Source organism: Cydia splendana, chromosome 1 (assembly GCF_910591565.1).
Source record: "Cydia splendana chromosome 1, ilCydSple1.2, whole genome shotgun sequence".
Classification (NCBI taxonomy): Eukaryota; Metazoa; Arthropoda; class Insecta; order Lepidoptera; family Tortricidae; genus Cydia; species Cydia splendana.
Genome location: NC_085960.1, coordinates 30,117,783 through 30,142,663, shown reverse-complemented (window position 1 = coordinate 30,142,663; position 24,881 = coordinate 30,117,783). Strand labels below are relative to the sequence as shown.

Sequence of the window (24,881 nt, the reverse complement as noted above, 5' to 3'; positions counted from 1 at the left end):
AGCGATGGAAAAACATCGCCACGTTACGCCAATTTCCGGTGTAACGCGCCGGGCAAAATCTTTGGTTTCTGGTGTAACTTTTTAGGTCTAGCAGTGAAGGAACGTAAACTTGTGACACGCGTCATAGTGTAAACACTTCAGCATCAGGCGTGAAGCAACATCAGAACGGAGAGCAGCAGGGAGGGCAGCGGGCTGGCCGCGGCCGCCGCCGTCGGCTCCGGCATCGTCAGGTTGGCCGACGGCTGTGAGAATGTCGACGGCCGGATTGCGTCCACTGTGAACAGAAATAATTATTGGGCGAATTTCGGAAACACAAAATTAAAACACGACAAACGGGTGCTTTTGCTTGTTCAAGGAGACAATAACAGTTTAATCTCAGATCCTGCCCGTGTTCGTGTTCTGTTTATATAAAATTCTCAGGGATCATATCATAACACTTTTCTTAATGGTATTTATGTGTCTGAAAAGTTAGATTGGCTAGGATATGGCCTAGTCCTTTAGGCAAAGGTTTGAATTTAGATTCTTGTCGTTATGCCCCATTGTACACACAATTTTAACATTTTGGTAGGTATACAGCGTACGCCCGTCCGCATCCTCCGTATTTTGATTCACACACAATTTTCGAACACGCTCTCCTAAGTAGCAAAAAGGTATAGATCTAGCGATAAGAGAAATCATCAATATTACGGAATACGGCTTGACGTTTACTAAAATGTACGTAACTCCAATACCCATTAGCGAGCCGCGATCAGGCAATTTCTATATCAAACTCCAAGTACATAAAACTCGATTCATATCTCCGGCTGGGGGTATATTATCAAGCGCCCGCCGAGAGGGTTCTTACACAGATAGTGTCACATTATTTTCAAAGTTTCGTCCGCAAGCCCTTTCGGGCAGACCGAGGATTCTTCGCGCGATGAGCTATAAAGTACATCTTAGTTGCTCTTTTGGGGATATCTTGAACGCCAACCCTTGCTAGATTGTGATTTACAGGTTGTTTTCATATCATTCTGACAAAGGTACCCGTTATTCCTGAATAAAAGTCTAGAATTTACGAAATGTTTTACAATATTAAAGCTGCATCATTACCACACGTGATCACAGCTTCTTGCTTCATGTCATTCTATTCATTTTATTATTGCTTTGTGATGACCCCAAGTTTACAACTATCGCTGTTTATTTAACGTCTACGTTAATAGTATTAAAGCCGTACAAACAGGCCGTTAAGATCAGTAAAGAAATAAAACAACACTACTAAACAAATAAAACAACACTACAATACGATTTACAACCCATATAAACTTCCAAGCAATAAGGAAAATAATGTAACTGCCCCGTGCCCGTGGTTTCCCGCTTGCGTATTTGGCCGAAGAGGCGTTATTGATAATATTTGTGTATCCACCTAAAACAAGATCCTTGAATTTAAATAACATGAATATGGAATTATGGAACGATCGATTCCAGCCAGATATGCTATGCGTAGAAATTGTTAAGGTGCAGTAAGTTCGTGTTCTTCTCTCACTGAGCGTAAGCGCAAGGCGCAACAGTGGACTTATCTGGAAGTGCGTGCCCGTGAGCGAAGATATTGTTTTTTTTTAATTGTGTTTTAAAAATAAAAAGGTAATCGCTGAGTTCTCTCAAGCATATTGATCATATTATTGCTATATTTTATAAGTTCATGTAGACCACAGGTCGTTTGTGATTGTTTTTCTATCGAGCGAAAGTCATAAACTCAGGATTTGAATCGCTGAAGTCCCCAGAGAAAGGCCTCAAGATTGCTAATAGGTATGGCAGCCCGGGCAGCCGTATTGTGATCCAAAAAAGCGCCATGACTTTTTTAAATCCGTTTTCTGAACCTACTTACTTACTGCACCTTAAATTACAATAATAAAATAACCAACGCAGCGATATGTAGCCTCGGCTGTACAAGTAATAACAAGAGCGTTTTATGTATTATGTATTAAACTACCATCATTAACATTTTGAATAAAAGAGAGAAAATGCGCCAAATACGATCCATATATGGATTGGTGTACTAAATTTCGGGGTACTAAAAGTGCGGGACGATGAAGATATCTAGTTGCTACGCGCTTTGAACATAAGGGGTATGAGTTCATACCGCGTGGATACTAGAAACTCACCAATGACAGTGTCATTCCTCTGGTCCGCGAACCTATCGTGGATACTCCGGAACTCTGGTATAGTGCTGACACACGTGATCTCGAGCCGGCCGGTAGCCACCAGCTGCAGTTCCGACACCGTGACGTATAGCTCCCGGTCCGGCCGCGACCGGGTCCGGCTCCGGTGCCGCGACGACGCGTGGACGACGTTCGGCTCGTGTTCGTGCGAGTCGTGTAACTGGAAGTTTAAATGACCGGCTATTAGGTATAATTGTATAATATAAAGTGATGATGGCAGATTAGTAGTAGTAGTAAGGACAAAAACTTTCGAAGGCAGTGTAACGAGCACTGGAAAATATATGATCCAGTGACACAGTGGCGCGCGAATAAAACTTTATTTTATTTAGGTACTTAATCGATTCTGACCCGTGATTTTTTAAAGAGATAAGTGATAATAAAATGCAGATGGAGTGTTGGAGGGGTTGGAGGCAAAACAATTAGGCGGAAAATGTACCTATAGCTGTATAGCTGCAAAAACCTATCCGCATCTAAAAATACGCTAGGCAGTATGATGGCACTTACTTTGGAAATTTTCCACACGACTCAGTCGGAACCTCATGCGACAGTGGCAAGCGGAAAGTGATCATACGTTGGAGTAAGATACTTTTCGCTCCCATTCACGGATGTTCAGGCAGTAAGCTGAGGGCCTACCGCGAACCACGTTCGACGTGTTGCCTCTCTCTCGCACTTGTAAATTCGTACGTAAATGTGACAGGGAGGCAACACGTCGAATGTGGTTCGCGGTAGGCTCTCTGTAGTCCGGCGCGTGCGTGTGGTGTGTGCGTGCGTTGAGTCCTTGTGCGTGCTCCAGGCGTCATCTACTGTTCCATCTAGCACTTACTTTAGCATGCTCCCTAAGGCTGCAGCCGGGCGCACGCGTGGCAGCGTGTGAAGAGTGTGTAAGTGTGAGCAGCGGTGGCGGAGTGCTGGACTCGTGCTCCAGTCGCAGCCGTCGTCCGTTACGCTCGCTCATGGGCACGCGGTACTTGTGCGAGTGGGCCAGCAGCTCGTCAGTCTGGAGATGAAAATGTTACCTGAGACTGGAATCTGGAATTCCCAGAATACTACTAAAATGGCGACTCGCAGTTAGAATTCCTGAAACCTCTAAAAATGGATTTGGCTGATGAGATGGAATAATAAACATTCACGTTTTGTATGGTGCAAAAACCTTTTGGTTTTATCTAATGAAAAATTACTACGATTGCCCAAATGCTCAGGTTACGTAATATGTATTTTATGTATGCTAGTTCACTCTTCCCCGATGAGCATCAATGTTTCAAGAACAAAAAGGCTGCAACTGCTTGTTGCTGTTGCTTAACCAGGTGAACTAGTAAATTAGGTAGTCTATAAGGTGTTTCTGAGAATCTTCAGTTATTTTTGTTTAGAGCAAGAACAATGTCTAGCGTTCTTGCCATTAAGGGCGTAGTTGTGAATTTGGCTTCTAGAGTCCTCGGAAACGAAAAAGGTTGTCTGCTTTGCCGTTGATGAACTAGGTGATGTGTGGTGCGGGAAGTGCGGGGGCGGTGGTGCAGTTGGCTTGAAGGGTCTCTCTGGAGACGAGGTTCCGAGTCGGAAGGATTCTGAACACCAGAAGCTATCAATGTATGGACTACGAGTTATCTTTTTGCCGTTAGTTAACCAGGTCCTGTGTGAACTTTTTGTGAATTTTCCTGTGGAAAGTATAAGGGAAAGTGGAGCGTAGCTTTTGATGGCACGGTTTTCAATTGGCACGCAGGGTCTTCTCGGAAACGAGGTATCGCGTCGGAAGGATCAGAACACCAAAGAGCTATCAATGTATGATCGTGGCGAAGTTGGCTCATAGGGTCTCATGCCAGAGACATGTCAGAAGGATCACTAAAGCATTAGAGAGCTATTACAAGCTACCTTCTTGCCGTTGATGAACCAGGTGATGTGCGGCGCGGGGAGTGCGGGGGCAGTCGTGCAGTTGGCCCGAAGGGTCTCTCCGGAGACGAGGTTGCGCGTTGGGAAGTCAATGCGTGGGTGATGTTTCTGGGGATCTGCGGAAAACATTTTTTGATTATAAATAGACTGACAAGCTGCTAAGATGCAAGCCTTCGCTTTCGCTTGGTTAATTAAGTTAACAGTCGATTATTATCTAGTTAGTAAAAACGTGAAATATAAAAATAAAAATCTGCTTAGCTTTCGGGCGGTAAATCACACTTCACGCCATAGTTTGATTTAAAAAATCTAAGCGTTTTTGGTAAATTTACCTTAGGTAAATGAGAGACGCCCAAGGTAAAATATGTAACAAAGCATCTTCAAAGTATTCGGAAAATTACAGTCGCTCTACGGCTCAAAGGATTCCCGTTTGTTTATGTCAGGACTTTAATAGTAGGTACGCAGATTATTTTGTAAGTATCCGAGCCGTGAGGTGCCGTAATTACGGACGACTACGAAGGAACTTAAGAGTCTGAGCGATGAGTGTGAAAATTGGATGTTCATTGTCTTTCAATACTTTTTGAGCAATTAGGTGGAAATCTAATAATTCTGCGGGCTCTTAAGCTAAAAAGCGGTATTTCAAAAGCAAGTGAATTTGAAAATGGAACATTCAGATTAAGATTGTCAGGTACATTTTTGCATTAAATTTTCATTGAAAATACGTCCTTTTAGCTTAGGAGGGCAGTAATTCTGTTTTCACTTCTCATGCTCAAAAAGTGCACCTTTATGTCGTGCGTAGACGACATAAAATCGCATTTTATGCTCTAGAGCATAAAAGTAAAATTTTCTTCTAAGACTAAGGTAATCGGTCTCAACAGCCAAACAGTTAAAACATATTGCACAATTTTACTGAGCAATAAAATTGTGTAGATGACAAAACTTGTTATATTATTTTATTTTTGCTACAATTTATTAGAAATCCGTATTTTCTGTCATTAAATTTAGTAAATCACATAAAATAGGAGTCGATTATCGTTCAAAAATGCTCCGAAATGTTTGACTTGGCAGAAAACCAAGCGTTTGAAACTCTGATCACATGTTGAAAATTTAAAAAAAAATATTAAAAAGTTAGTTGGCGGGAATTGGTTATGTATTATGTTCTTTCGCTTTACGACAATTTCGTGATGTAAATTGCCGTGAAAAATATTATTTATTTTCCTCGCAATCGAAGTGAAAAGCAGAGTGTACAACAAGGGCATAAATGTCCATTTTTACCCTCGTCTACTATTTTGGTCTTCGCTTCGCTCAGACCAAAAAATTGCCTCGGGTAAATATGGGTCACTTTATGCCCTTGTTGTACAATCTACTATTACGCATCGCTTCTTATATAGACTGTCGACATAGCCTTGATATGTTTTTCGAACCTGAGCCAAACAACTATGTAGTACAAAAATATTTTTGATTCTTTTGAGTACGAGGGGTAAAATAGAAAGACTTTACTTTAAATTAGGTACCTAGTATCTGACATAATTATGTAAGTAACATCTACAGATAATCTGTCTGTATTAAGGTAATTTTGGTCGGTGATCATAGCGCTTAAACTCAAAGCTACCTACTTTAGATTCTATATAACGTAATGTACAACGTTTTTTTATAACCAAAAAATATGAAAGTGAACAGACAAGCTTGATGAAAAGGTTAGTTAAATTGAAAAACATGATTCGAGGTTTTTCGTTTCCCTTTTATTTAAAACAAAGTGACAAGAGCAATTTCTTAAGTTAATCTTCTTCCTTTGATTTCTCCAGTTATATTAAGGAATCCAGTTATATCTATATAACTAGCCTAAGTCTAAACCTATAAAGGTTTATACTTAGGCTAGTAATATAGACTATACATAATCCATAAGCAGAAACTCTAATTTTTTGCCTCATATATGAACTATTTACACTATATTCTGTCCTATTATCCATTTACACTCGGCTCTCAGGCTACAAGGGGACGCAGGCTTAACGATACCGTTAAGAATCGTCGTCGAGATTTACTGCTCTCAGAGATATTTGACGGAGATTGCTCCGGGAAACAAAACATTTTTACTTCATCATTTCTGTAGAGCAACGAAACTCGTTGAGAACGTTGAGATGAAGAAGTAGCTTCTGCCCGCGGCTTTGTCTATGTAGAATTAATACTTTTATATCAGTTCCAGCGTAAATTTCGGCCCTTCTTTTCTTAAGGGATATTCGAGTCAAAAAGGTTAAGGTTATGCTACCATATGCGTCGTCATTTCTGTGGACATCATACAATGTACGTATTTTAAAGTCTAATTTATTTACTTTAGAAAAATGTATCCAAATCGTTAACTTTTGTAATATCCACAGAAAAACCGTCGGTTTTCCGAAAATTTTTGAACTCTATCGTAAATATTGCAGTAAGTGTATCTACAAAAATATTGAATTAAAAATATAACGAATCCTTTTCGGTTTTCCTTCTCAAATATGTATATGTTTAAATCGTGAAATAATTGTACCTATACGTGATAAAGCTTAAAAAATGTGTATGGTGGACCCGGTAATTTGCGTGCCATGTGCCATAATACCTTGCCTACACGATTTGTCTGATATATGGTTTGAATCCTCTCATTCGTTCCCTGTACTGTAAAAGACACACGAGGGTGAAATTTCTTTATATTTATCGTTCTCATGTGTCTTCGGGTATATTTATGAATATTATTTGCAATGCTTTGCAATGCTTTGTCATATACAGGCAGCAGCGGAAGCAGTTAAGCGTGTGTTAGAATATTCTATGTACAAATACATAACATACGTAATACAACGTATGAAACTGACCTGTTTCTCTTTGACGTCCAATGTTGATAATATATGTATTACACTATTTAAACACTTGACACAACATCACGTGAATTTTACAGAATTTGTTATTTATGTGGGTACGATACTAAACCACGGTTGACAAGAGAAACAGTAAGTTAACCTACTACTAAGATTTGTAAACTACTTTGAAGTGATTATATTTTGTATTACTATTACTGATTAATAATTATGTATAACGGAGTTTATTGTAAAGATGTTCTAATAGTTTTATTCTGCATAATTCGATAAATGGACGAGGTACATGAGAAACTACTTCTGTGACGTCACTTATCGAATGACAAGTGGCATGATCAACCAGTTGCCAGGTAGAACTGGGTATAAAAGGGATCGACCGATCAATTATTGATCATTCTGCATTCTGCTTTGAGCATTCTACTTTGCGGTGCAGCACTGAGTTAATCATCGCCAAAGGAATATTGAAAGTTAAGTAAATACTATGTTGGTAGTTATTGTAATAATTATGTACTTACTTGATTAATTAATTAATGATTAATTAAATCATCTCTTACTGAATTATAAACTAATACCTAGTGATTGTGTTTAGAAGTTGTTGATGATAAGGTGAATAAATTGGATTATTTAATTTAATAAAACAGTTTTATTTTCAATTACATCTGTTTATTATTTTATATATCTTACTTATAACTTAAATAGTATCCAGTTATTGATTTAGCAGTTTTACATAATTATGAATCAAGGTAAATAAATAACTTCCTGACATGTTTTACCTTGAAAGTTAATATTGACTACTTATAAACTTTTGAGTTTTTAATATTTAATATTTAAAAAAAAAATTCATTTATCTAACATTATTTTCTAAAACAAAGTTACTTACGTAAATATAAGTGTTGATTTTACGATGCGAAAAGTTTTCTTGTAGCGAATCGAGCTCGGACCTTTGGCTTCTGAATAGTTATCGGCTTTCCCTATATGTACATAACATACACAATTTACAGCAGCAAATATATGGTATGAATCCGAGAACCATGCAATATACCTATAATAGCAATAGATACCTAGTCACAAAAGCCTTGGGTTTTCTATTTGTAAATATAACACTATGTCATGTTGGTATACCTACCTACCTACTCTTTATTAACAAGGTGGCACTTTCAGGAAGGATAAAAAAAGACGTTTACAATTTTGAATATATGGTAGGCTCAAAAAGTGTGAATAATGAATCACCTCATTATAAATGTATATTAAATACGAGTTATTTCGGCGATAGCCGACGACGTCGGTCACCCAGATATTTTAAACGTATGCGCCGACGATGGGCCCTCGGGAAATTTATCAACCGTTCGATTTGGGCTGAAAACCACTGAGTTATTAAACTGCTGATGGGTATTCCTGTCACGGATCCCAGCAGAATAACCTAGATTTCTTGATGAATGTCCCTGTTCCAAAGCTAATACCTACACTAGACTAGTTTAGACAAATGTGTAATAAAAAAAATATTAGGTACACATTCTATGCTGACCAAAGCCACTGCCGATCAAAGACCTCCCCCCTACCTCTCCTACTTTTGATATGGGAGCTACCAACTTACATTGATTTATTAATCATGTATTACAATTGAGTTGACATTCCCGATACTGACTTCATATATATAATACAATACAATTTATTTGTGTACACAAGCTAATTGCATAATTAGAAATCACGACGGTTTACCGCTTTATAGGTAGGTATAGATAGATCGGTTCCATTAGTCAATTTCCGAGGCCGAGTCATTTTGAATTTGCCATTATTAGCTTCCGGGGGTGACACGGCTTGCTGGAAACTAATACGTTACTTAACGAGCGATAGGCAATAATTACTGCTTCCTATAACGTTTTTTTGATGAATTTAAGGCTGCCACTGATGTGCTGTAAGATATTTTCCAAAATGGAAAACGAAATAGAAAATTTTCGGACACTACTCATATATAAATGTATGGGAGCCGAAATTGTACATTTCCATAATAAATGTTTACTGTGAATTTTTTTCTAAAATGTACTTGGACTTTTCCAGCTGTTTGGAAAGTTTCCGCAACTTGCACAAGTACTGTGTGGGTTTCATAAGACTAAAGATTAATTTGCATAATTAACATAGTTTATTCTTATTAAAAAAACAACAATATTTAACAGGTACATGAATAGCAAAACGTAAGATTATTCCTCAATTAACGACATTGTGATGGAGTTTCAAACTATAAATCTATATAAATCTAGTTCACATTATAAATGCAAGCTTATCCAATCCACATAGGAAGTCACTCGGGCAAAAGCAGACGGATGTCCCAGCTGACATCCGTCGCTAGCGACGAATGAGCTCACTCCGACCAAGACGTTTTGTCCTGCGTTCTGCACAATCAGCGGTCCTCCCGAGTCGCCTCGGCAAATACCTACCCCTCCTTGCCCGCAAGTACAAACGTTAGACTCGGTAACCATATTACCGTACACTCTAGAACATTCCTCATTTGTAATTATTCGAAGAAATACGTTCCTTACCATAGTGTTTATAGTAGGGTTAGTCACGTCAGAATACCTTCCGTATCCTGACGCGTACGCCCATATGTTGTGTAGATCGAAGTCTCTCCATGGTCCTATCGGCAGCACTATTGGCTGAACCGCGTGAGAGAACTGGATAGGCGTAGGAAGGTATAGAATAGCGACGTCGTTGGCGAGCGTTGCGGCATCGTAGTGAGGATGGGGCGCTATAGCTGAAGCACGTGTTCTCAAGCCACCGTGGTAGAGGAAAGCTGAACCGAGCACGACGGTGAAACTCCAGGCTTGGAAGTGGCCGTCGTTCCAGCAGTGAGCCGCCGTGAGGATCCTGGTGCTGGAGATGACGGAGCCCCCGCAAGCCGAGGTTTGGGGCAGCCCGATAAGGTCCATGATCAGCCCGGCGAGGTACGGGTGTTGGTAGACGGGGGCGATCACTCCACCAACAATTTTGTTAATGAGTATGATTTGTTCGGCTTGTCTTATTCTTTCTGCTTCTGGAATGCCCACCCTCCGGTGGTAGCCGGACCAGTCCGCCGCTTGGCCCACAGTGGCACACAGAAGAACGATCACAAGCGCGCGCATGTTGTTTCATTTGACTAGTCTGAGTGAATTCGATTATTTATATATCCGATTTAATCCTTTATCTTCCGTTAGACAGCTACCTGGGTTTTGGTCTTTCCAGTCTTAATCTGATTTTTTATTGCCTTTCAATCACGGATACTTGTATCATATCGTACGTTGTTTTGCAATCGAAATTAGTGACTAGACGGGTTTATTGTTTGTATTTTATCACATGTATTTTTTAACCAAGGGCGATTGATGCTATTGTTGCGCTTGCTTAGGTACTTGTATGTCTAGCTTGACGAATTGGTGTTAATAACGTCCCAAGGACCCACCAAGGATCGGCCGACCGTGCGTTGTCTTCATCCGACGGTTACCATTTTTCTACGGGGGCAAGCTTTTTTAAATAATCGATTGCCATCCCGTTTTGTTGAATGCCTTCTCAAGCTGGGTCTTACATTATACATGTATTCGTCATTCAAATATTACCCTTTTTCCATAGCGGATATTGGTTCTCAGGACAATGTGCCTCATTAACAGCTATGCGGAAACTTCCTCAGAGCCAATATGGGTCCACATAAATATTTTTACTAGTGGAAAAAAGTGTGTCAAAGATAGTGGATTTCATTTAGTAATTACGTCTAAGAAGTAATAGCTGGTAAGATACCATTTTTGTAAGACACTGTGGTATTGTAGACGAGAAGGTTAATTATATACCTGGCTTTTCGAGCGGTGCCCGTCCGAGTTGGATACGACGAATGACCTATTTCTCAAAGTCAGACCTCTTCTGTACTGTTTGTCCCGGAGTTGTAAATTTATGTTCTTTGTATCAATTCAATTTGTCAATTTGTGTAAAAATTTCCAAAATAAGTATTTATTTCTTTATTTTACCTACGGGGAAACTAATGGCTCTGGTTCTTTTGTTATTAAAGTTATTGGTCCGCGCTTGATGCACTACAAGTCGTGTCACAGTCATATCATAACAAGAAATTATAAATCAGAATACTGCTTTTTAAAATACGGAACCTTCGAGCAACACGGAAGGGAGGCGGCATTCGCACTATTTCCCCTCTGCCGAGGTACAAGATTAGCGCGTCAATCTAATCTAGCGCGGGTAATAAAACTAGTTGCACTTGGATTTTTCACTAGACCGAGTCCAGACGCGCGCGTGAACACTGCTGCACAAAAATGCCTGTTTGCTCGGTTTTTTGTTATAAAAAGAGGTCGGGGACATCAAATTTACAAAAAGAAAGTGTTACATTTCACATGTAATATTTTTTTTTACATATCATACGTTTAATTACATTCAAACACAATTATTATATTTTAGTCTCATGTAATTGTTGGATTTATCGATTTTGCTCGCTCAGTACAAATTGCGGATCGGTCGAGCGACAAATCCGACTTCTCATCTCTCAGAATACAATAACATACTTCAACGAAAATGTGTTAGTGTGCGTGTTGTGACACTTGTCACTCGTCCGTACACAAAAAGAGACCGAGTTTGCAAGATTTGTCTTTGACGTGTGTCATTTTCTATGTATTTGTGTCGTCATTACAGATTGGATTTTGTATGTAAGTGTGTGAGAAGTGCGACTGTGTGCACGTGCCCGCGAAAAATGGCAGAAAGATTTGTACGGTGAGATATCGCTTGGGCCCCTCCCTTCCGATATGTCGGAAGCCGGTGTTGCTCGAAGTACGGAACCCTAAAAAGAACTGTAGTCACGTGGTCAGGTCCTAATGACTATTGTGGACCCTAAAAACTGATGCTTAAGTTTATATCCCCAACATATAAAAACCTGGTAAATAAATTGAGAACCATTTCTCTTTTACGAGGGTTTAAGTTATAAATTAAAAAGATGTCGTTATCTATGGTTAAAATTATACATATATATGTACCTATTAACATAGTAGTGTAGTAAATAAAGGTAGTGGACCCCGCAGTAATTCCTCAGCCAGAAACAACTTTACAGTATGATAGAGTATCAATAAATAAAAAGTATTCTATAAATTTCCAAAGAATAATAATAATAGAATTAAAGTAAATACCTAAAGTCTTAAATCGTTAATAACTTTTTACGGAAAAATGCTCCGTTCAAACTTTCTTCACCGGACATATTCATGTAACGTATTGCAACAATATATGAAATATCAAAAAAATAACCCAGCAGAAATCCCAGTATTAATAAAATATAATTTTTTGGCGTGTCTTGGACCGGAAAATTGCTCAGTCTAATTTTTTCACTGGAATGCCATTTTATTGCCGTTTTATACCTACAAAATGAAAATCTAAAAAATTTCCACTCTCAGTTTTTAATAGTTCTATAATACATACATTTGGGTACGCATTTTTTTTGGATTTTCTTACCCACTGCGCCAAATTATATTCTAAGATCATATAAGAAGAAAAAAATGACAGAGCAATTTTCCGTAGAAAATGAGCGGCAAAAAAAGGAATTATCATAATAAAATATTCTCATGTTTGACAAAACTTTTAGATTTTTTTCTAGTATCACATACAAATAACTTATTTTGTAAAATAATTTTGGACTGAGCAATTACTCGGTTCAATATATAATCAGATTTGTGTTTTTACCTAACTTAGGAGTGTTTTTTTTTTGGATATTTATATGTTAGTCTCGGCTCATGCTATACAATAACCTAGCTAAATTTCATCGACTGAGAAATTAATGCATGGGTCTCCATACAACCACTTGCTTCATTTACTACACTATAGTCCACGCGCTCTTTAATCTAGCGCTTGCCATTTTATTGTTATTAATTACCTTTTAATCTACCAGATAAATTAAATGACTGATTAGGAAATTTAATTCGCTAATACTAGTGATATAAAACGTTGATCTAATTGATCAAAATAATAATTTGTTTTCGTAGACATTGTTTGTTTACTAAACTTTGTCATTCGATCGATCGATTCTATCTTGTCAAAATAGGTACAGTAGACATCAAATAGACCAAAGTGGCCGAATATATGACAAAAACCTTTGTTACCATTGAAGTAGAGTTAGACCAAGAAAAGTCTGCAGCGATTTTGACAGCCCACGCAGTGCAAGTGTTATTTACACGTCATAATTTCATAGAAGTTTGACGTTTATAACTTGTAAGTTTTATAAATACATAATAAGGTTTACTCGGGAAATTCCGAATGTCGAAAACTGTCGGATAATTCCGAAAAGAGACTATTATGATGGAATTAAGAGTGATTTTCATCTGAATTTCGGAATTATCCGACATTCGGTAATACCCGAATACACCTTATGTAAAATGTATCAGATAATGTAAATAAATGGGAAATGGTGTTGAAACTAGAGGTCCATGGGGTCCCAGCGCGCATAAGATGTTCGCAGAAATCGCGAAGCGTCTGGTTGACGTAACTGGTGACCGAAGAGCTGGCGGCTACCTCGCACAACGTATCAGCATTGCGATACAGCGAGGAAATGCCGCCAGCATCCTTGGTACAATGCCTCAAGGGCTTATTTTAGATTTAAGCTAGTTATTAATTTCGTTTAGTAGTACCACTGTATATATATTGTAAATAAATGGGATTACTTAATAATTAACATTAAAAATAACATATTAGGTACAGTTGTGCATGATTTTTAAAGCTTATAATACACAACTTGTAATATAAGGTTTTAACATGACTGTGAGGATAATGCAAGGAAATGTGGCAATTTGAGGTTATTTTATGACGTCCACAGGAAAGATGCATAAACTTAGCTCATACTAAAAAAGTTTTTGACCCTTTCTAGCTAAGCAGGTGCAATGTTCAAAATGGACACACACATATACTTTCTTTCTTTTAAAAGTTGTGCACAGGTAATTTTGCATAGTTTGCTTCTGCTGCTGACTGTACTATACACAAAGATAAATGTCCATCGGAAGACGTATTGCGCTGGCCGCGAATTCAGCCTTTGTCTAAAGGGGCCCACTGATTAACAGTCCGCCGGACGGTATCGGCCTGTCAGTTAGAACAAAATTTTGACAGTTCCGAACAACTGACAGGCCGATACCGTCCGGCGGACTGTTAATCAGTGGGCCCCTTAAGATCCGTCAGTATGAACAGGGCTTCATTCACAACGCCAGCCAGGCAAACTAATTAAGATAAGATAAGATAAAATAGTTTATTCAAGTAGGCATATTACAATGCGCTTATGAACGTCAAAATTAAAATATGATTACGCACAGGTAAACTAAGCCAGGCAAACTTATTAAGATAAGATAAGATAAAAATAGTTTATTCAAGTAGGCATATTACAATGCGCTTATGAACGTCAAAATTAAAATATGATTACGCACAGGTAATAGGTACATACGGGTCTCGCGCAGGGTGGTATTCCATTTGTCGAATATCTTGGTTTAATTTCATTGCGTCTTACTCTCTCATCAAGCAAAATGTGAGACAAAATACACATTGGACAAGAAATGAGACAGGTGGAATACCACCATAACGGCTATCCTTTACAAACAGCGCACTCCATGGGGGAAGGCTTAGTAACTTATTATCATAATCTTATGGTTGATAAATAGATTCTAATGGCGATTAATAATAATCTCATTGCATTTCTCTCGCACCAACATATACGTGTAAACGAAATGCGCTCAAATTTCATTATCAGAGTACGAATCGAATTATATAAATCTGAAACTGACTACTCCTCAGCAGAGGCGACTGCTTTGTAACCAAGAGGAACGACATCTCAAGTAATAGTGATAAATGAGCAGGCACGACGGTAATTCGCCAGCCAGAACATTAATAACTAAAAGCGGGAAGCGAGGACGAATTTAGAAAAGCGTGACGTCGGTTTCGTTAAAATTCAGTGTAAGTCACTAAGGGTGGTATTTCACCTATCGAATTTTTTTGTCCAATGTGTATTGAAAAAAATAAAATACATTTATTTAACGCCACAACATATTACATATAGAAAACAAAGACATACAGACATTAAAAAGCATTGGACGCTAAAATAGGATCCCAATCAGCATAATGCCGCGGCAATCCGTGGCGCTGGTTTCCAGTGGGGACCTGACTTAAAACTATGAGACGACAACACATACGCCAACGACACACAAAAAACATACATAAAAAAGAGAGACACTAAAGTTTATACATACTGAACAACAACAAAAGAAAAGAAAAAAAAAACTATTGCGTCTCACAGTTTGCTTAATGAGAGAGTGAGACGCAATGACATTGGACCAAGAAATTGGAGAGGTAATACCATCCTAAGACGGGTCGACATTCATAGAACCCAAAAATATAAACTGGATATTGTTTGCGTAGGTACAAATAAACTCAAGAGCATTGTAAACGGGGCACTAAATATATATAAATATAAATATAAAACATGAACTAGACTCAACTCGTGTTAATTAAGTGATTCTTCTCGTTTCCATATTTACAAGTTGATAAAGACATACCTTCTTGCTTGGGTCATCAGTTCCAGTTGGGTTCCAGTTTGGATACTGAACTAAATATAGTTGAATGAGGTATTGTAAAAGCATGAGCACAAATACTTAAAAATACTTTTCTAATGAAAAGTAATGTAATGTAATGTAATGAAGGAAAGCAATCGTAAACGTTAAATGGATGTTTTGTTGATATTTAAATATAACCAGGTGTTCGGGGCTGTCGATAAAAACCCGGCAGCTTGATAAATGGTCCGAATGAAATGGGAAACATAATTCCGAAAGTAAATATCTCTCGATTGCGTGTTCATGTAAAGAAAACTCTGATTGGTAAACGTCAGAGTTGCTTTTTCCTTATATTACTTATATTGGATATTTAGGAAGGGATCAGTCTAAATACAGCTTTGTTGGAAAAAAATGTAAGACGCGAGCTCGAGTTGGTCTTAAACGTGTTTTTTATCGAGCTTTCTGAGCATGTCTCGGAAGCTCGGAACTACCTCAATCTAATTTTAAGAATAAAATACGTTCTTTCATACGGTTCTCCAATCTGATTGAGAGATCTAAAAACAATCGTTTTCTATAACTTGGTTGCTCACTTCGAGCCTTAGCGCTACTTGCACCATCCCACTAACCCGGGGTTAACCCGTTTAACCGGTAACGCAGTGTCAAATTGTACTGGTACCATAGTTACTCCAGGTTTATCCGGTTAATTCCCGGGTTATTGGGATGGTGCAAGTGGCGATAGGCCTAGGTAACTTAAGTAACATTACATTGTGTTCCCCCTGGAATATTTTTGGATATTCACTAGGCACTAAATTAATATTTTAGCTATCGTAGCGTTTAAATCTCGAGTCATTGGATAGTATTTAGACGAATTATAGAAAATTGGTTTAGCATTTTTATAAGGAAAGTTGTCTGACTGGCTTAATTGAATCTGAACTGATTCCGCTCGAGGACGTGACTAGTAGTTTTATCAGTGAAAATGTTTTATAAACTATTTATTTTCTACTAGGTTACGAGGTATGGGGAGGAGAGGAGGGAGAGTATTAAAGGGCGCTTTCTCGAGCCGGACGCAACGGCCCATTTTGGCTAGCTGAACAAACGGAGTAGGTAAGCTTTGAGTATTATTTTAAGAGTACTTTTAGTAGGTAGGTAAGTAAGTAGAAAATACAAAAATAGTGATAGGTAGGAAAATATAAAAATAGGGGTAGGTTAAAAGTAAAATCAGAATTAGAGTAAACTGCCTGCAGTATGCAAATATATTTTGCAATTTTGAAATGAAGGAAAAATGTATCGCTTCCGTTGAGGCTGGAACTCGCGACTTCAGGAAACCCGCTGCCGCCGCATAAACCCATCAATATCCTTCCTTACACATACCTTTAGCCTCCTCCACACTCGTGCGCGAATCGCAGCGCGAAGCCGCGAATGCGAGTGTGGAGTCGATTTTCGCAGACAGCGAAATCGACTCCACACTCGCGTTCGCGGCTTCGCCCGCGATTCACGCGCATAGTCTGGAGGGGGCTTTAGAGGGGTATAGTCGCGGACGGTCTAGAACGCAAAATGACTAGTGTAATATTTTGCCTATATCCCTTTTAGTCTACATCGCGAACGGTCTAGAACGCAAAATGACTAGTGTAATATTTTGCCTATATCCCTTTTAGTCTACATCGCGAACGGTCTAGAACGCAAAATGACCACTTTTTTATATCACTAGGGTAGGTTAGGTTCGTTAGTTATCTTCAAATGGCCGAAGGCCAAACAGCACAGAATCGGAGCCCCGCGTAGGCATTTTTCGTTCTGGACCGTTCGCGATGTAGACTAAAAGTGATGTAGGCAAAAAATTACACTAGTTATTTTGCGTTCTAGACCATCCGCGAATAACCCCTTAGAGGGACTTGTATTTTACAAGCTTTTATTAGTTTCACCTGTCCCGTTATCTGTCTGTAATCAAATCTTGCAAGTTAAATTTGACCCACTTTCCGGTTTCCAATGAAGTTGAAAATTTTCATGCTTAGGTATACGTAAGTTTGGTGATAATGCAATATTATGGTACCATCGAGCTGATCTGATGATGGAGACAGGAGGTGGCCATTGGAAAACAATGGATTCTAATTGTGTTTGGGGTCGTTATAGCTGGTCAAGCAAATCTTGTCAGTAAAAAAAGGCGCGAAATTCAAATTTTCTATGGGAAGATCTCCCTTCGCGCCTACATTTTTCAAATTTGCCGCCTTTTTCTACTGACAAGATCTGCTTGACCAAGTATAGAAATGTCTTGATGAGTATTGGTTGCTCAATAGTTATAAAATAACTCGAATATACAACAAATTCATCTAGCCTTATACCTCGCCTTAAGGCCTAAACGTATAATTTAAAACCTAAATGTCAAAATATTGTAATACGAGAACTAAGTAGTCACGGAAGCAAAGCTCCATTAAATTTGAGCACTGTCCCTCGGCGACTAATATGAAGCCATTCAGTAGGTACCTAATAACGTTTCATTTTCGATTTTGAATAGCCTCAATCCATTCAGAAATCCCTGCGTACCGAGTGCCAGCCCTAGCCTGCCTCCTATTCCGACGGCCTACAGTCTAAACTTCAAGAAACCTAGTTTAGCCGAGTAAACTTGCTGTATTTGCTTATTTGCTATGCGCGTCATGGTTGTGCCTCATTGTGAATTCAAATGGACCTTTAATGATGTTGTTTTTGGTGGAAACAGAAATTCATCTGAACTTTTGATGCCGGCTTTGGAATTGAATGTGGTGACGTGGTATATGCACACATGTTTAAATGCGTACGTCATGTTTGAATAGAGATGTGGGCGCTTATAAAAAGATTAAACGTTTTCAGGGGAGCGAAACGGAGCAATTTGTTAAACTGAACAGAAAATTTACTGCACGCTTTTTGGAGACTTGTAAGAAATTATTTCTTTACTGTCTGTATAGGTCAAGTCAATGATGTGTACTGACGCGAGATTCGGATTAATATTTTTACCCAACTAAGACAAAGTTAAAAGGAAGGATAACTTTAATAGTGTCTATTGAAATTCCGCAACATTCTATCTGAAGTGCTAAAGTAGGAGATACGATTCAAAACTTGTCAAAAATCGATGAAAACCTCGGGGAGCCCCTTAACAGTGTGTATACAAGAAATGTATACAAAACGAGTAATATAAATTGTTATTTATTGTGACGGCTGGAGGCCAATAATAGAAAACGTGTCGGGCCCGACATAAATCTGGAATTGGAAAAGTGTTTGGCGTTTCAACGCCCACTACCAGGCTCCCGGAGATTTTTTCCCGAGATAAAAATATAACGGAATTCTTGTCTACGTTAGTACAGGTTTTCTAGTTTTTCCTAGTGTTATTACGACATTTGGCAAGGTGCGTCGGGGTAATTTCGAAAGCGGGTTAATTTGGAAAATGGCAAATGTCTATCAAACCCGAAGCAACTTTAGCAACACTTAGTTACCATGAAAACGCTTACCAAGGCATCTTGCTTACTGGTGCTGCTACAGTATAAATTGCTTCTAGTTTAGTAGATATTAAAGCCGGTCAAACAAGTTAGTCAGTAGAAAAAGGCGCGAAATTAAAATTTTCTATGGGACGATAACTCTTCGCGCCTAAATTTTTTAAATTTGTCGCTTTTCTACTGACGGAAATGGCTTGACATATTGACAGGTATATTAGCCATTTTCAATTTTTTTTGACCTTGCACCTTTCATATACCTAATAAACACGACACCTTGTATAACATTTTTTACTAAATAAAATAAATAAAAAATATTTTGCTAGATTTTTACCTGTTTCTTAGGTATGTAGATACTTTGTTGACACAATTTTATTCTATAGGTACGTACTTAGAGAAAATATTCGTAGTAAACCACCTACTATGTTCAAATGTGATATATTTTTGCAACGCTTTTCCTTCTTTTCATTGTCATCGTTTTAGGGGTCCCAACCCAAGGTTTATTGTCGTACTCCTTTTTGTGTTTTTGGAAGGGGTGGAAAAATATTAAAAGCTGCACCCAATGGGCGCTTAGTCCTCGTAACCATTTGCATATGTTTACGGTTATAATAAAATAAATAACCTTTTACCCATTTGCATAGATATGTTTGCGGTTATTTAATGTGCATGACAGTAGCGCCACCCTAGTGGGTGTGGGACATATTGCTTATTTGACAGTTGAGACCTGCCAAATGGTATGAAGATGTCGTCCCACGTGAAAGTTCATATTTTCACCACGTCGTGCGTTGGCGTCGTTTGTATTTCCCCCGCGACTAACTTCGCACATAGCCAATAGTTATCAGTGTTATCACTATTTAATTGTTGTTGTTCAAAACGTTGCACTTACTGACGCGACTGTCACAACTGACACAAGATAATACATTGCCGCTCGAATAATTTCAAAAACTAGTTCGATTTTTAGCATTAGAAAAAGACTACGCGACCTTGACGTGTCTTTTAATAAAAACGCTTTTTAAAAATCAGTAACTATTACTTATGAAAGCAAAATAATGTAAATAATCGTATATGATTCATAATTTTATTGTTTGTCATGACTAAATTTTCAATAAAAAGACACGTCATGATTGTTTACCTTTATTCTAATGCTAAAAACGAACTATAATTAGTATTATCATAAATAATAAGTATCATAACACCAACTAACTACATGAAAACACACGCTTCTTTAAATTTGCGATTGTATTCAAAATACACGTTAGAGAATTTGTAGCTGGTCTGTAGATTTCAAGTTTAGAAAGGAGGATTGTAGTTTGTAGTCATGTTCGACAGTCTCAACAGAATTAAGTAGTGGTTAGTTTAATCCAGGTTAGCCGTGCCTGTGTCTTGTCCGCAACAACTTGTCCAATTAGGCACTAACTTCCCGAACTAGTTCACATTCACAAATTGGAGACTGCGTTGCGATTTATTTGCGATACTTTGTGGAAGAATTTTAAGAAAGGGGACGACTGTTTCTCTATACAAACGTAGTCTTCATTTTCCTCTCTGGATATTCAGATTATGAAAAATATTTTTATCCAATTTAATGTATTTTACCAGCTGATAATAAAAATTTCATAAACAAACAATCGACTTAGTTTAGGCAGCTGTTGCGAAAGCTAAAAGATTAACTCAAGAAACGACTTTTTTTTCACTAAATGTTTCTTCTCGAGAGCAAATGCACGAGCAGTTACCTACTGCAAAAAATACCCAAATCAGGTCCATTGTCTATAACATTTTTAGATCTTCCCAAGATGTTTATAATCATTTCATTTCACTTATAAATAAATGTAAATTCGTATTGTACTGAATTAGTGCTAGTAATAAATTTAGCGTCCTAAGTCCTAATTCTGCCAGAGCAGTCCCGCGGCAGACAGTTTATTATTTAGCGCGAGTATTAAGTTGCTCGAGTTATTCGGGCTCCAAGTTACGGTTGAGGAGTAAGGAGTTTATATGGCTTCAGCCAACTTGCTCGGAGTTGGCTCCAAGTGAAACACGCTATATATAAGGATAACGCTCACATACACCTTTCGTGGATTATGTTTCAAGTTTTAGACAATTTTTTTCTAGAAAAAACTTGTTATCGATCAACGATGATAATGGCGTTAGAGGCCGGCTTGTGAATGATATGAACCTATTTTTAATTAAGTTAGAAACTAGGGAATCTAACAGCAATCAATAGGTAGTAGTTTAATGTGACTAATCGCTTATTTTACACGAAAGTTTTGCTATAAATAAGTAGTTTATAAATAACAAGAAAAACTAATTTCATACATACTAATTAGGTTTAAGATAAACTGAACGTCAACTGGAGGGTACTTAAATCGGTAAAGCCTGACCAGGAATATGATCACGCACCATGTTGCGGAATTTCACTGAAACTATTTTTTCATACTAAACTGAAGTGTCACCCTATACATGAGAATAACAGCGCCCTCTTGATAATCATCATAATATGCAGGAATATATAATATTGGAGCATGGTCAGGCTTTAAATGAAAAATACATATCACGTAACCGCACGTTTCGAACGTTCACTCTTTCATTTGTCATGATTTATTACCATCGCTTTCGATCTCCCAACTCTTCCCCCGCCCATCAAATCATGTCATGTCATGGGTTAAAAAAAGGGGAACTTGAAGCCCGCCAAAACAAATTGCAATCACGCGTAACGTCGCAAATCGTCCACGGAAAGCTTTTCTTTATTTGGTAGCGTCAGTGTTGTTAACTCGGAATTTTAAAACATTGCTAAACGGAAGGCGAGAGGTTGCTAAAATGTACTGTGGCCACATTTTTTGGGTGGAAAGTGTGGAAACGTACAAGGTATAACAAAAATATTGGGGACCCGTTTAAGGACATATTCGTTATCATGTTCAGAAGGGCTAAGATGGCCGGCTTTTTAGCATTTGTCACCATGCTTGTCACGTTCTAACCAATATGTAAGTGTAAAAGTGACACATGACATGACAGGTGATAAAAACGCGACCATGATACCGCTGCTGATTAGGAAAAAGAAGTATGTACCTATATATATATTTTTTTATGGGGCAGGTCGTCCAAGGCGGCCAACCATCCATACAAAGGCCAAATATTTTTCGCGTTCTTAATCAGAATACGACACCGAATATTCCCTTAAACGGATCCCCACTGTTTTTTTTGTGAGTGCCAGGAGGCTTCAAAAGTTACTAAATTCTACACCTTGTTGTCAAGTTGGTAACACTGAAGATAGCGTGCCATGTGTGGCTAAATGCGTTCTGAAGGTTCCGCTGAAGTCATTTATCACGCACGCACCGTCGCGTGAGCGAGACAAGAGATAGAGACATCCGTAGTATCTGTACACATGTAATCGGGTCAAACGGCGATGGGTTGGAAAGACAAATGAATATAGTCTGTCAAGCCATTTCCGTCAGTAGAAAAAGGCGCCAATTTAAAAAATGTAAGCGCGAAGGCTTATCGTTCCATAGAAAATTTGAATTTCGCTATTTCGACAGACAAAGTTGTTGGACCGGGTATATTAGAATTATAGTGCACCAAAATTGTGCGTTGATTGCGGAACCAAAGGTTTATTTTGTACTTTCGGTGAAATTATTTCCAAAAGTACCTATTCCCTAAATCACAAAATGCTCTAAGCAAACATAATATTATTTTTAAATAGTGTGGGCGTCAAGCCGAATGTTTTATGTATTTCTTATTGATTTTATGTTTATACACGGGGTAGAAACTTATCACTTTTAGTCCGCTTCATGGATAAACAATGAGCCACTTTCAGAACATGAGAAATGAAAAGTAACTACCATTCTCTAATAGCTTTACAAAAAGAGGTAAACCATAATGATAAAACAATTAGAGTGTGAATGGTATCTCTATCTGTACAATTAAAAGTACTAGTATTCCGGCCCGATTCGAACTTTACGATACGTCAAATATTATGGTATGGCATATATATGCTACGTCAAATATACGGCACATTAGATATGTCAGTGTCAAAAGTCACGTTTTTGTTTGAAGAAACGTCACTTTTTATACTGACATATCTAATCCATATCGTATCTAGCCGTAATATTTGTCATAATCTTAAAATTGAGTGCGTTGTTTTATCCATTACTCTTTCTGCTCATTTTACAGTAGCCATTAGATATATCAGAGCCGCCAGGGAGAAATATCTGAACATGCACTTTAAAGTATTCATAATAGAGGCATTGTTCAGATATTTTTCATCGCCTTGGCTGCTTCAATATATCCGATGGTGACTGTAGAATTATACACAAACCGTATGTCTTTGGATCGTGTTACGAAACGGCCTATATCCGTTGGCGAGTGAGTGCAGCGAGTGTGGCCGCACATTTGCTGCAAAGATTGGCTACGTCAGTAGTAGTAGTAGTAGTAGTAATCACTTTATTGTACACAACACATGCAGGTTTACCACCACACCACCAGCGACGCTCTCAGCTGTAGCAAAGCAGTCGCTGTAGCCGAAAACGGCTAGGAGATGATGAATGAATCCGTTGGATTAAATTTCGTCTGGGCCCTAGGCTAGCACCTCTTGTAATCTTGTATATTCATTAGTAATCTAGACAGGTGTCTAGAATGCCTGAAGGATAATCTGTCATTGCAAAATGGACCTAGCGCTCTTACGGGATTTGGGTGGGATAAGCAGCTGTCAAAATAACATTGCCAACGTCTTTGGGCATTTAAAAAAGCAAAATTTGTATTACAGGATGTATTTTTTCATTTCATTTCTCATTTGAAAATTTGGATCTATTATTTCGAAATGAGGATCCTCTGTTTTGAAATAAACCCTATAATTAAAAGATTTTGGATTATAACTTACAGGAAATTTTTCCTTAGAATAAACTACTGACTGTGGAGTCGGTGCATAGTTAAGGACCATTCATTTTCTGTCTCTCTCTCCCTCTCATCGTGTGGAATACATATGGGATCTAGAATAGTAAGTATCATCGACTAGTACAATTAGCATCTACATTCCTTTCCTATTTGGGATGGATAATATGAGAACTCACGGAAAACAGTAAGTTGCTTTTCGCTGGATTCCTTGGTGAAGATGGGCGTGTCTATGGAGACCTCACAGGAGTAGCTGCCGCTGGCCGCGAAGTCCAGGTTCTGTAGGATTATGGAGTTCTCCGTGGCCAGTGCGATCTGAGAAAAAGAAACTCGTTTAAGTTACAAATTTGAATGCCCCTATTAAGGCAAGGTTGGATACTTTATCAATTTAGCTGGTAAGTAAATTTTAATTTAGTTTACTTTACGGTTAGTATTTTTAGTAATAACAGTGGAATAGGAAACAGAGCCAGGAAGGAGTAGGTAAATTGATAAAGTATCCAAAATCTTCTCAAATTTTTCCTACGCTAACCAGGAAACAAGTCGTGCAGCGAAAACCCGGACTAGATACTTAAAACAGTTGTACCATCTTAGCAAACAAGTTTCCACGTCCGGCAGCCAGCCATTCCTTTGTACTTCCTCCATTTTTATTACAAAACATTTACAGCTCAACATTAGTACGGTCAGCACAAGAAAAACCATCAAAAGTTTACAGTGCCGTAAACTTGACCACGAATTCCATTTTCATGTTCGACATGATAAAGTCAGGAGGGGCAGGTTTATCCAGGCGGCTTAGCACGGTCGCGTTTTTATCCCTTGTCACCATGCCTGTCACGTTCTAACAAGTATGTAAGTGCGAAAGGGACGCGCATAGTGATAGTCGATAAAAATGGAACCGTGCTGAGCCCGCAGTTCCATTTTATTGATAAGGTCTCCGAGGAGTTATTTTCTCTAAGTACACAAACAAATAGGTACTCATGTACATAGCAACTAATTAATCGTAAGTAAGTATCGTGACAAAGAGTTAAATAGTTAGATTTAATATGGTAGCAAATATAAGTAGGTACAACATTTAGGTCTTATAATGATTTGTCA

General features: G+C 38.2%; 2 protein-coding genes and 1 long non-coding RNA gene across 3 annotated transcripts in view; all 3 read right to left on the bottom strand.

The window, feature by feature from the left end:
• LOC134793094 (uncharacterized) overlaps window positions 1-24,881 on the bottom strand; it is a 454,735-nt gene that overhangs the window by 364,014 nt on the left and 65,840 nt on the right. The gene's annotated exons all lie outside the window — the stretch shown is intronic.
• LOC134793019 (uncharacterized) overlaps window positions 87-24,881 on the bottom strand; it is a 41,978-nt gene continuing 17,183 nt past the window's right edge. The window contains exons 2-6 of the mRNA XM_063764548.1: window positions 23,969-24,104; window positions 4,065-4,198; window positions 3,022-3,195; window positions 2,142-2,358; window positions 87-274 (exon numbers count right to left, since the gene is read on the bottom strand). Coding sequence (XP_063620618.1) covers window positions 144-274; window positions 2,142-2,358; window positions 3,022-3,195; window positions 4,065-4,198; window positions 23,969-24,104 — 792 coding nt within the window. The 3' untranslated portion in view covers window positions 87-143. The remainder of the gene's footprint in view (window positions 275-2,141; window positions 2,359-3,021; window positions 3,196-4,064; window positions 4,199-23,968; window positions 24,105-24,881) is intronic.
• LOC134793039 (brachyurin-like) lies at window positions 9,182-10,063 on the bottom strand. The gene has a single exon (XM_063764567.1). The coding sequence runs from the start codon at window positions 10,036-10,038 to the stop codon at window positions 9,187-9,189; it is 852 nt and encodes a 283-aa protein (XP_063620637.1). The 5' UTR covers window positions 10,039-10,063; the 3' UTR covers window positions 9,182-9,186.

What these genes read in the sequence shown, in the direction of transcription:
- LOC134793039 (XM_063764567.1), bottom strand. Translation starts at nt 10,038, where the DNA reads ATGCGCGCGCTTGTGATCGTTCTTCTGTGTGCCACTGTGGGCCAAGCG.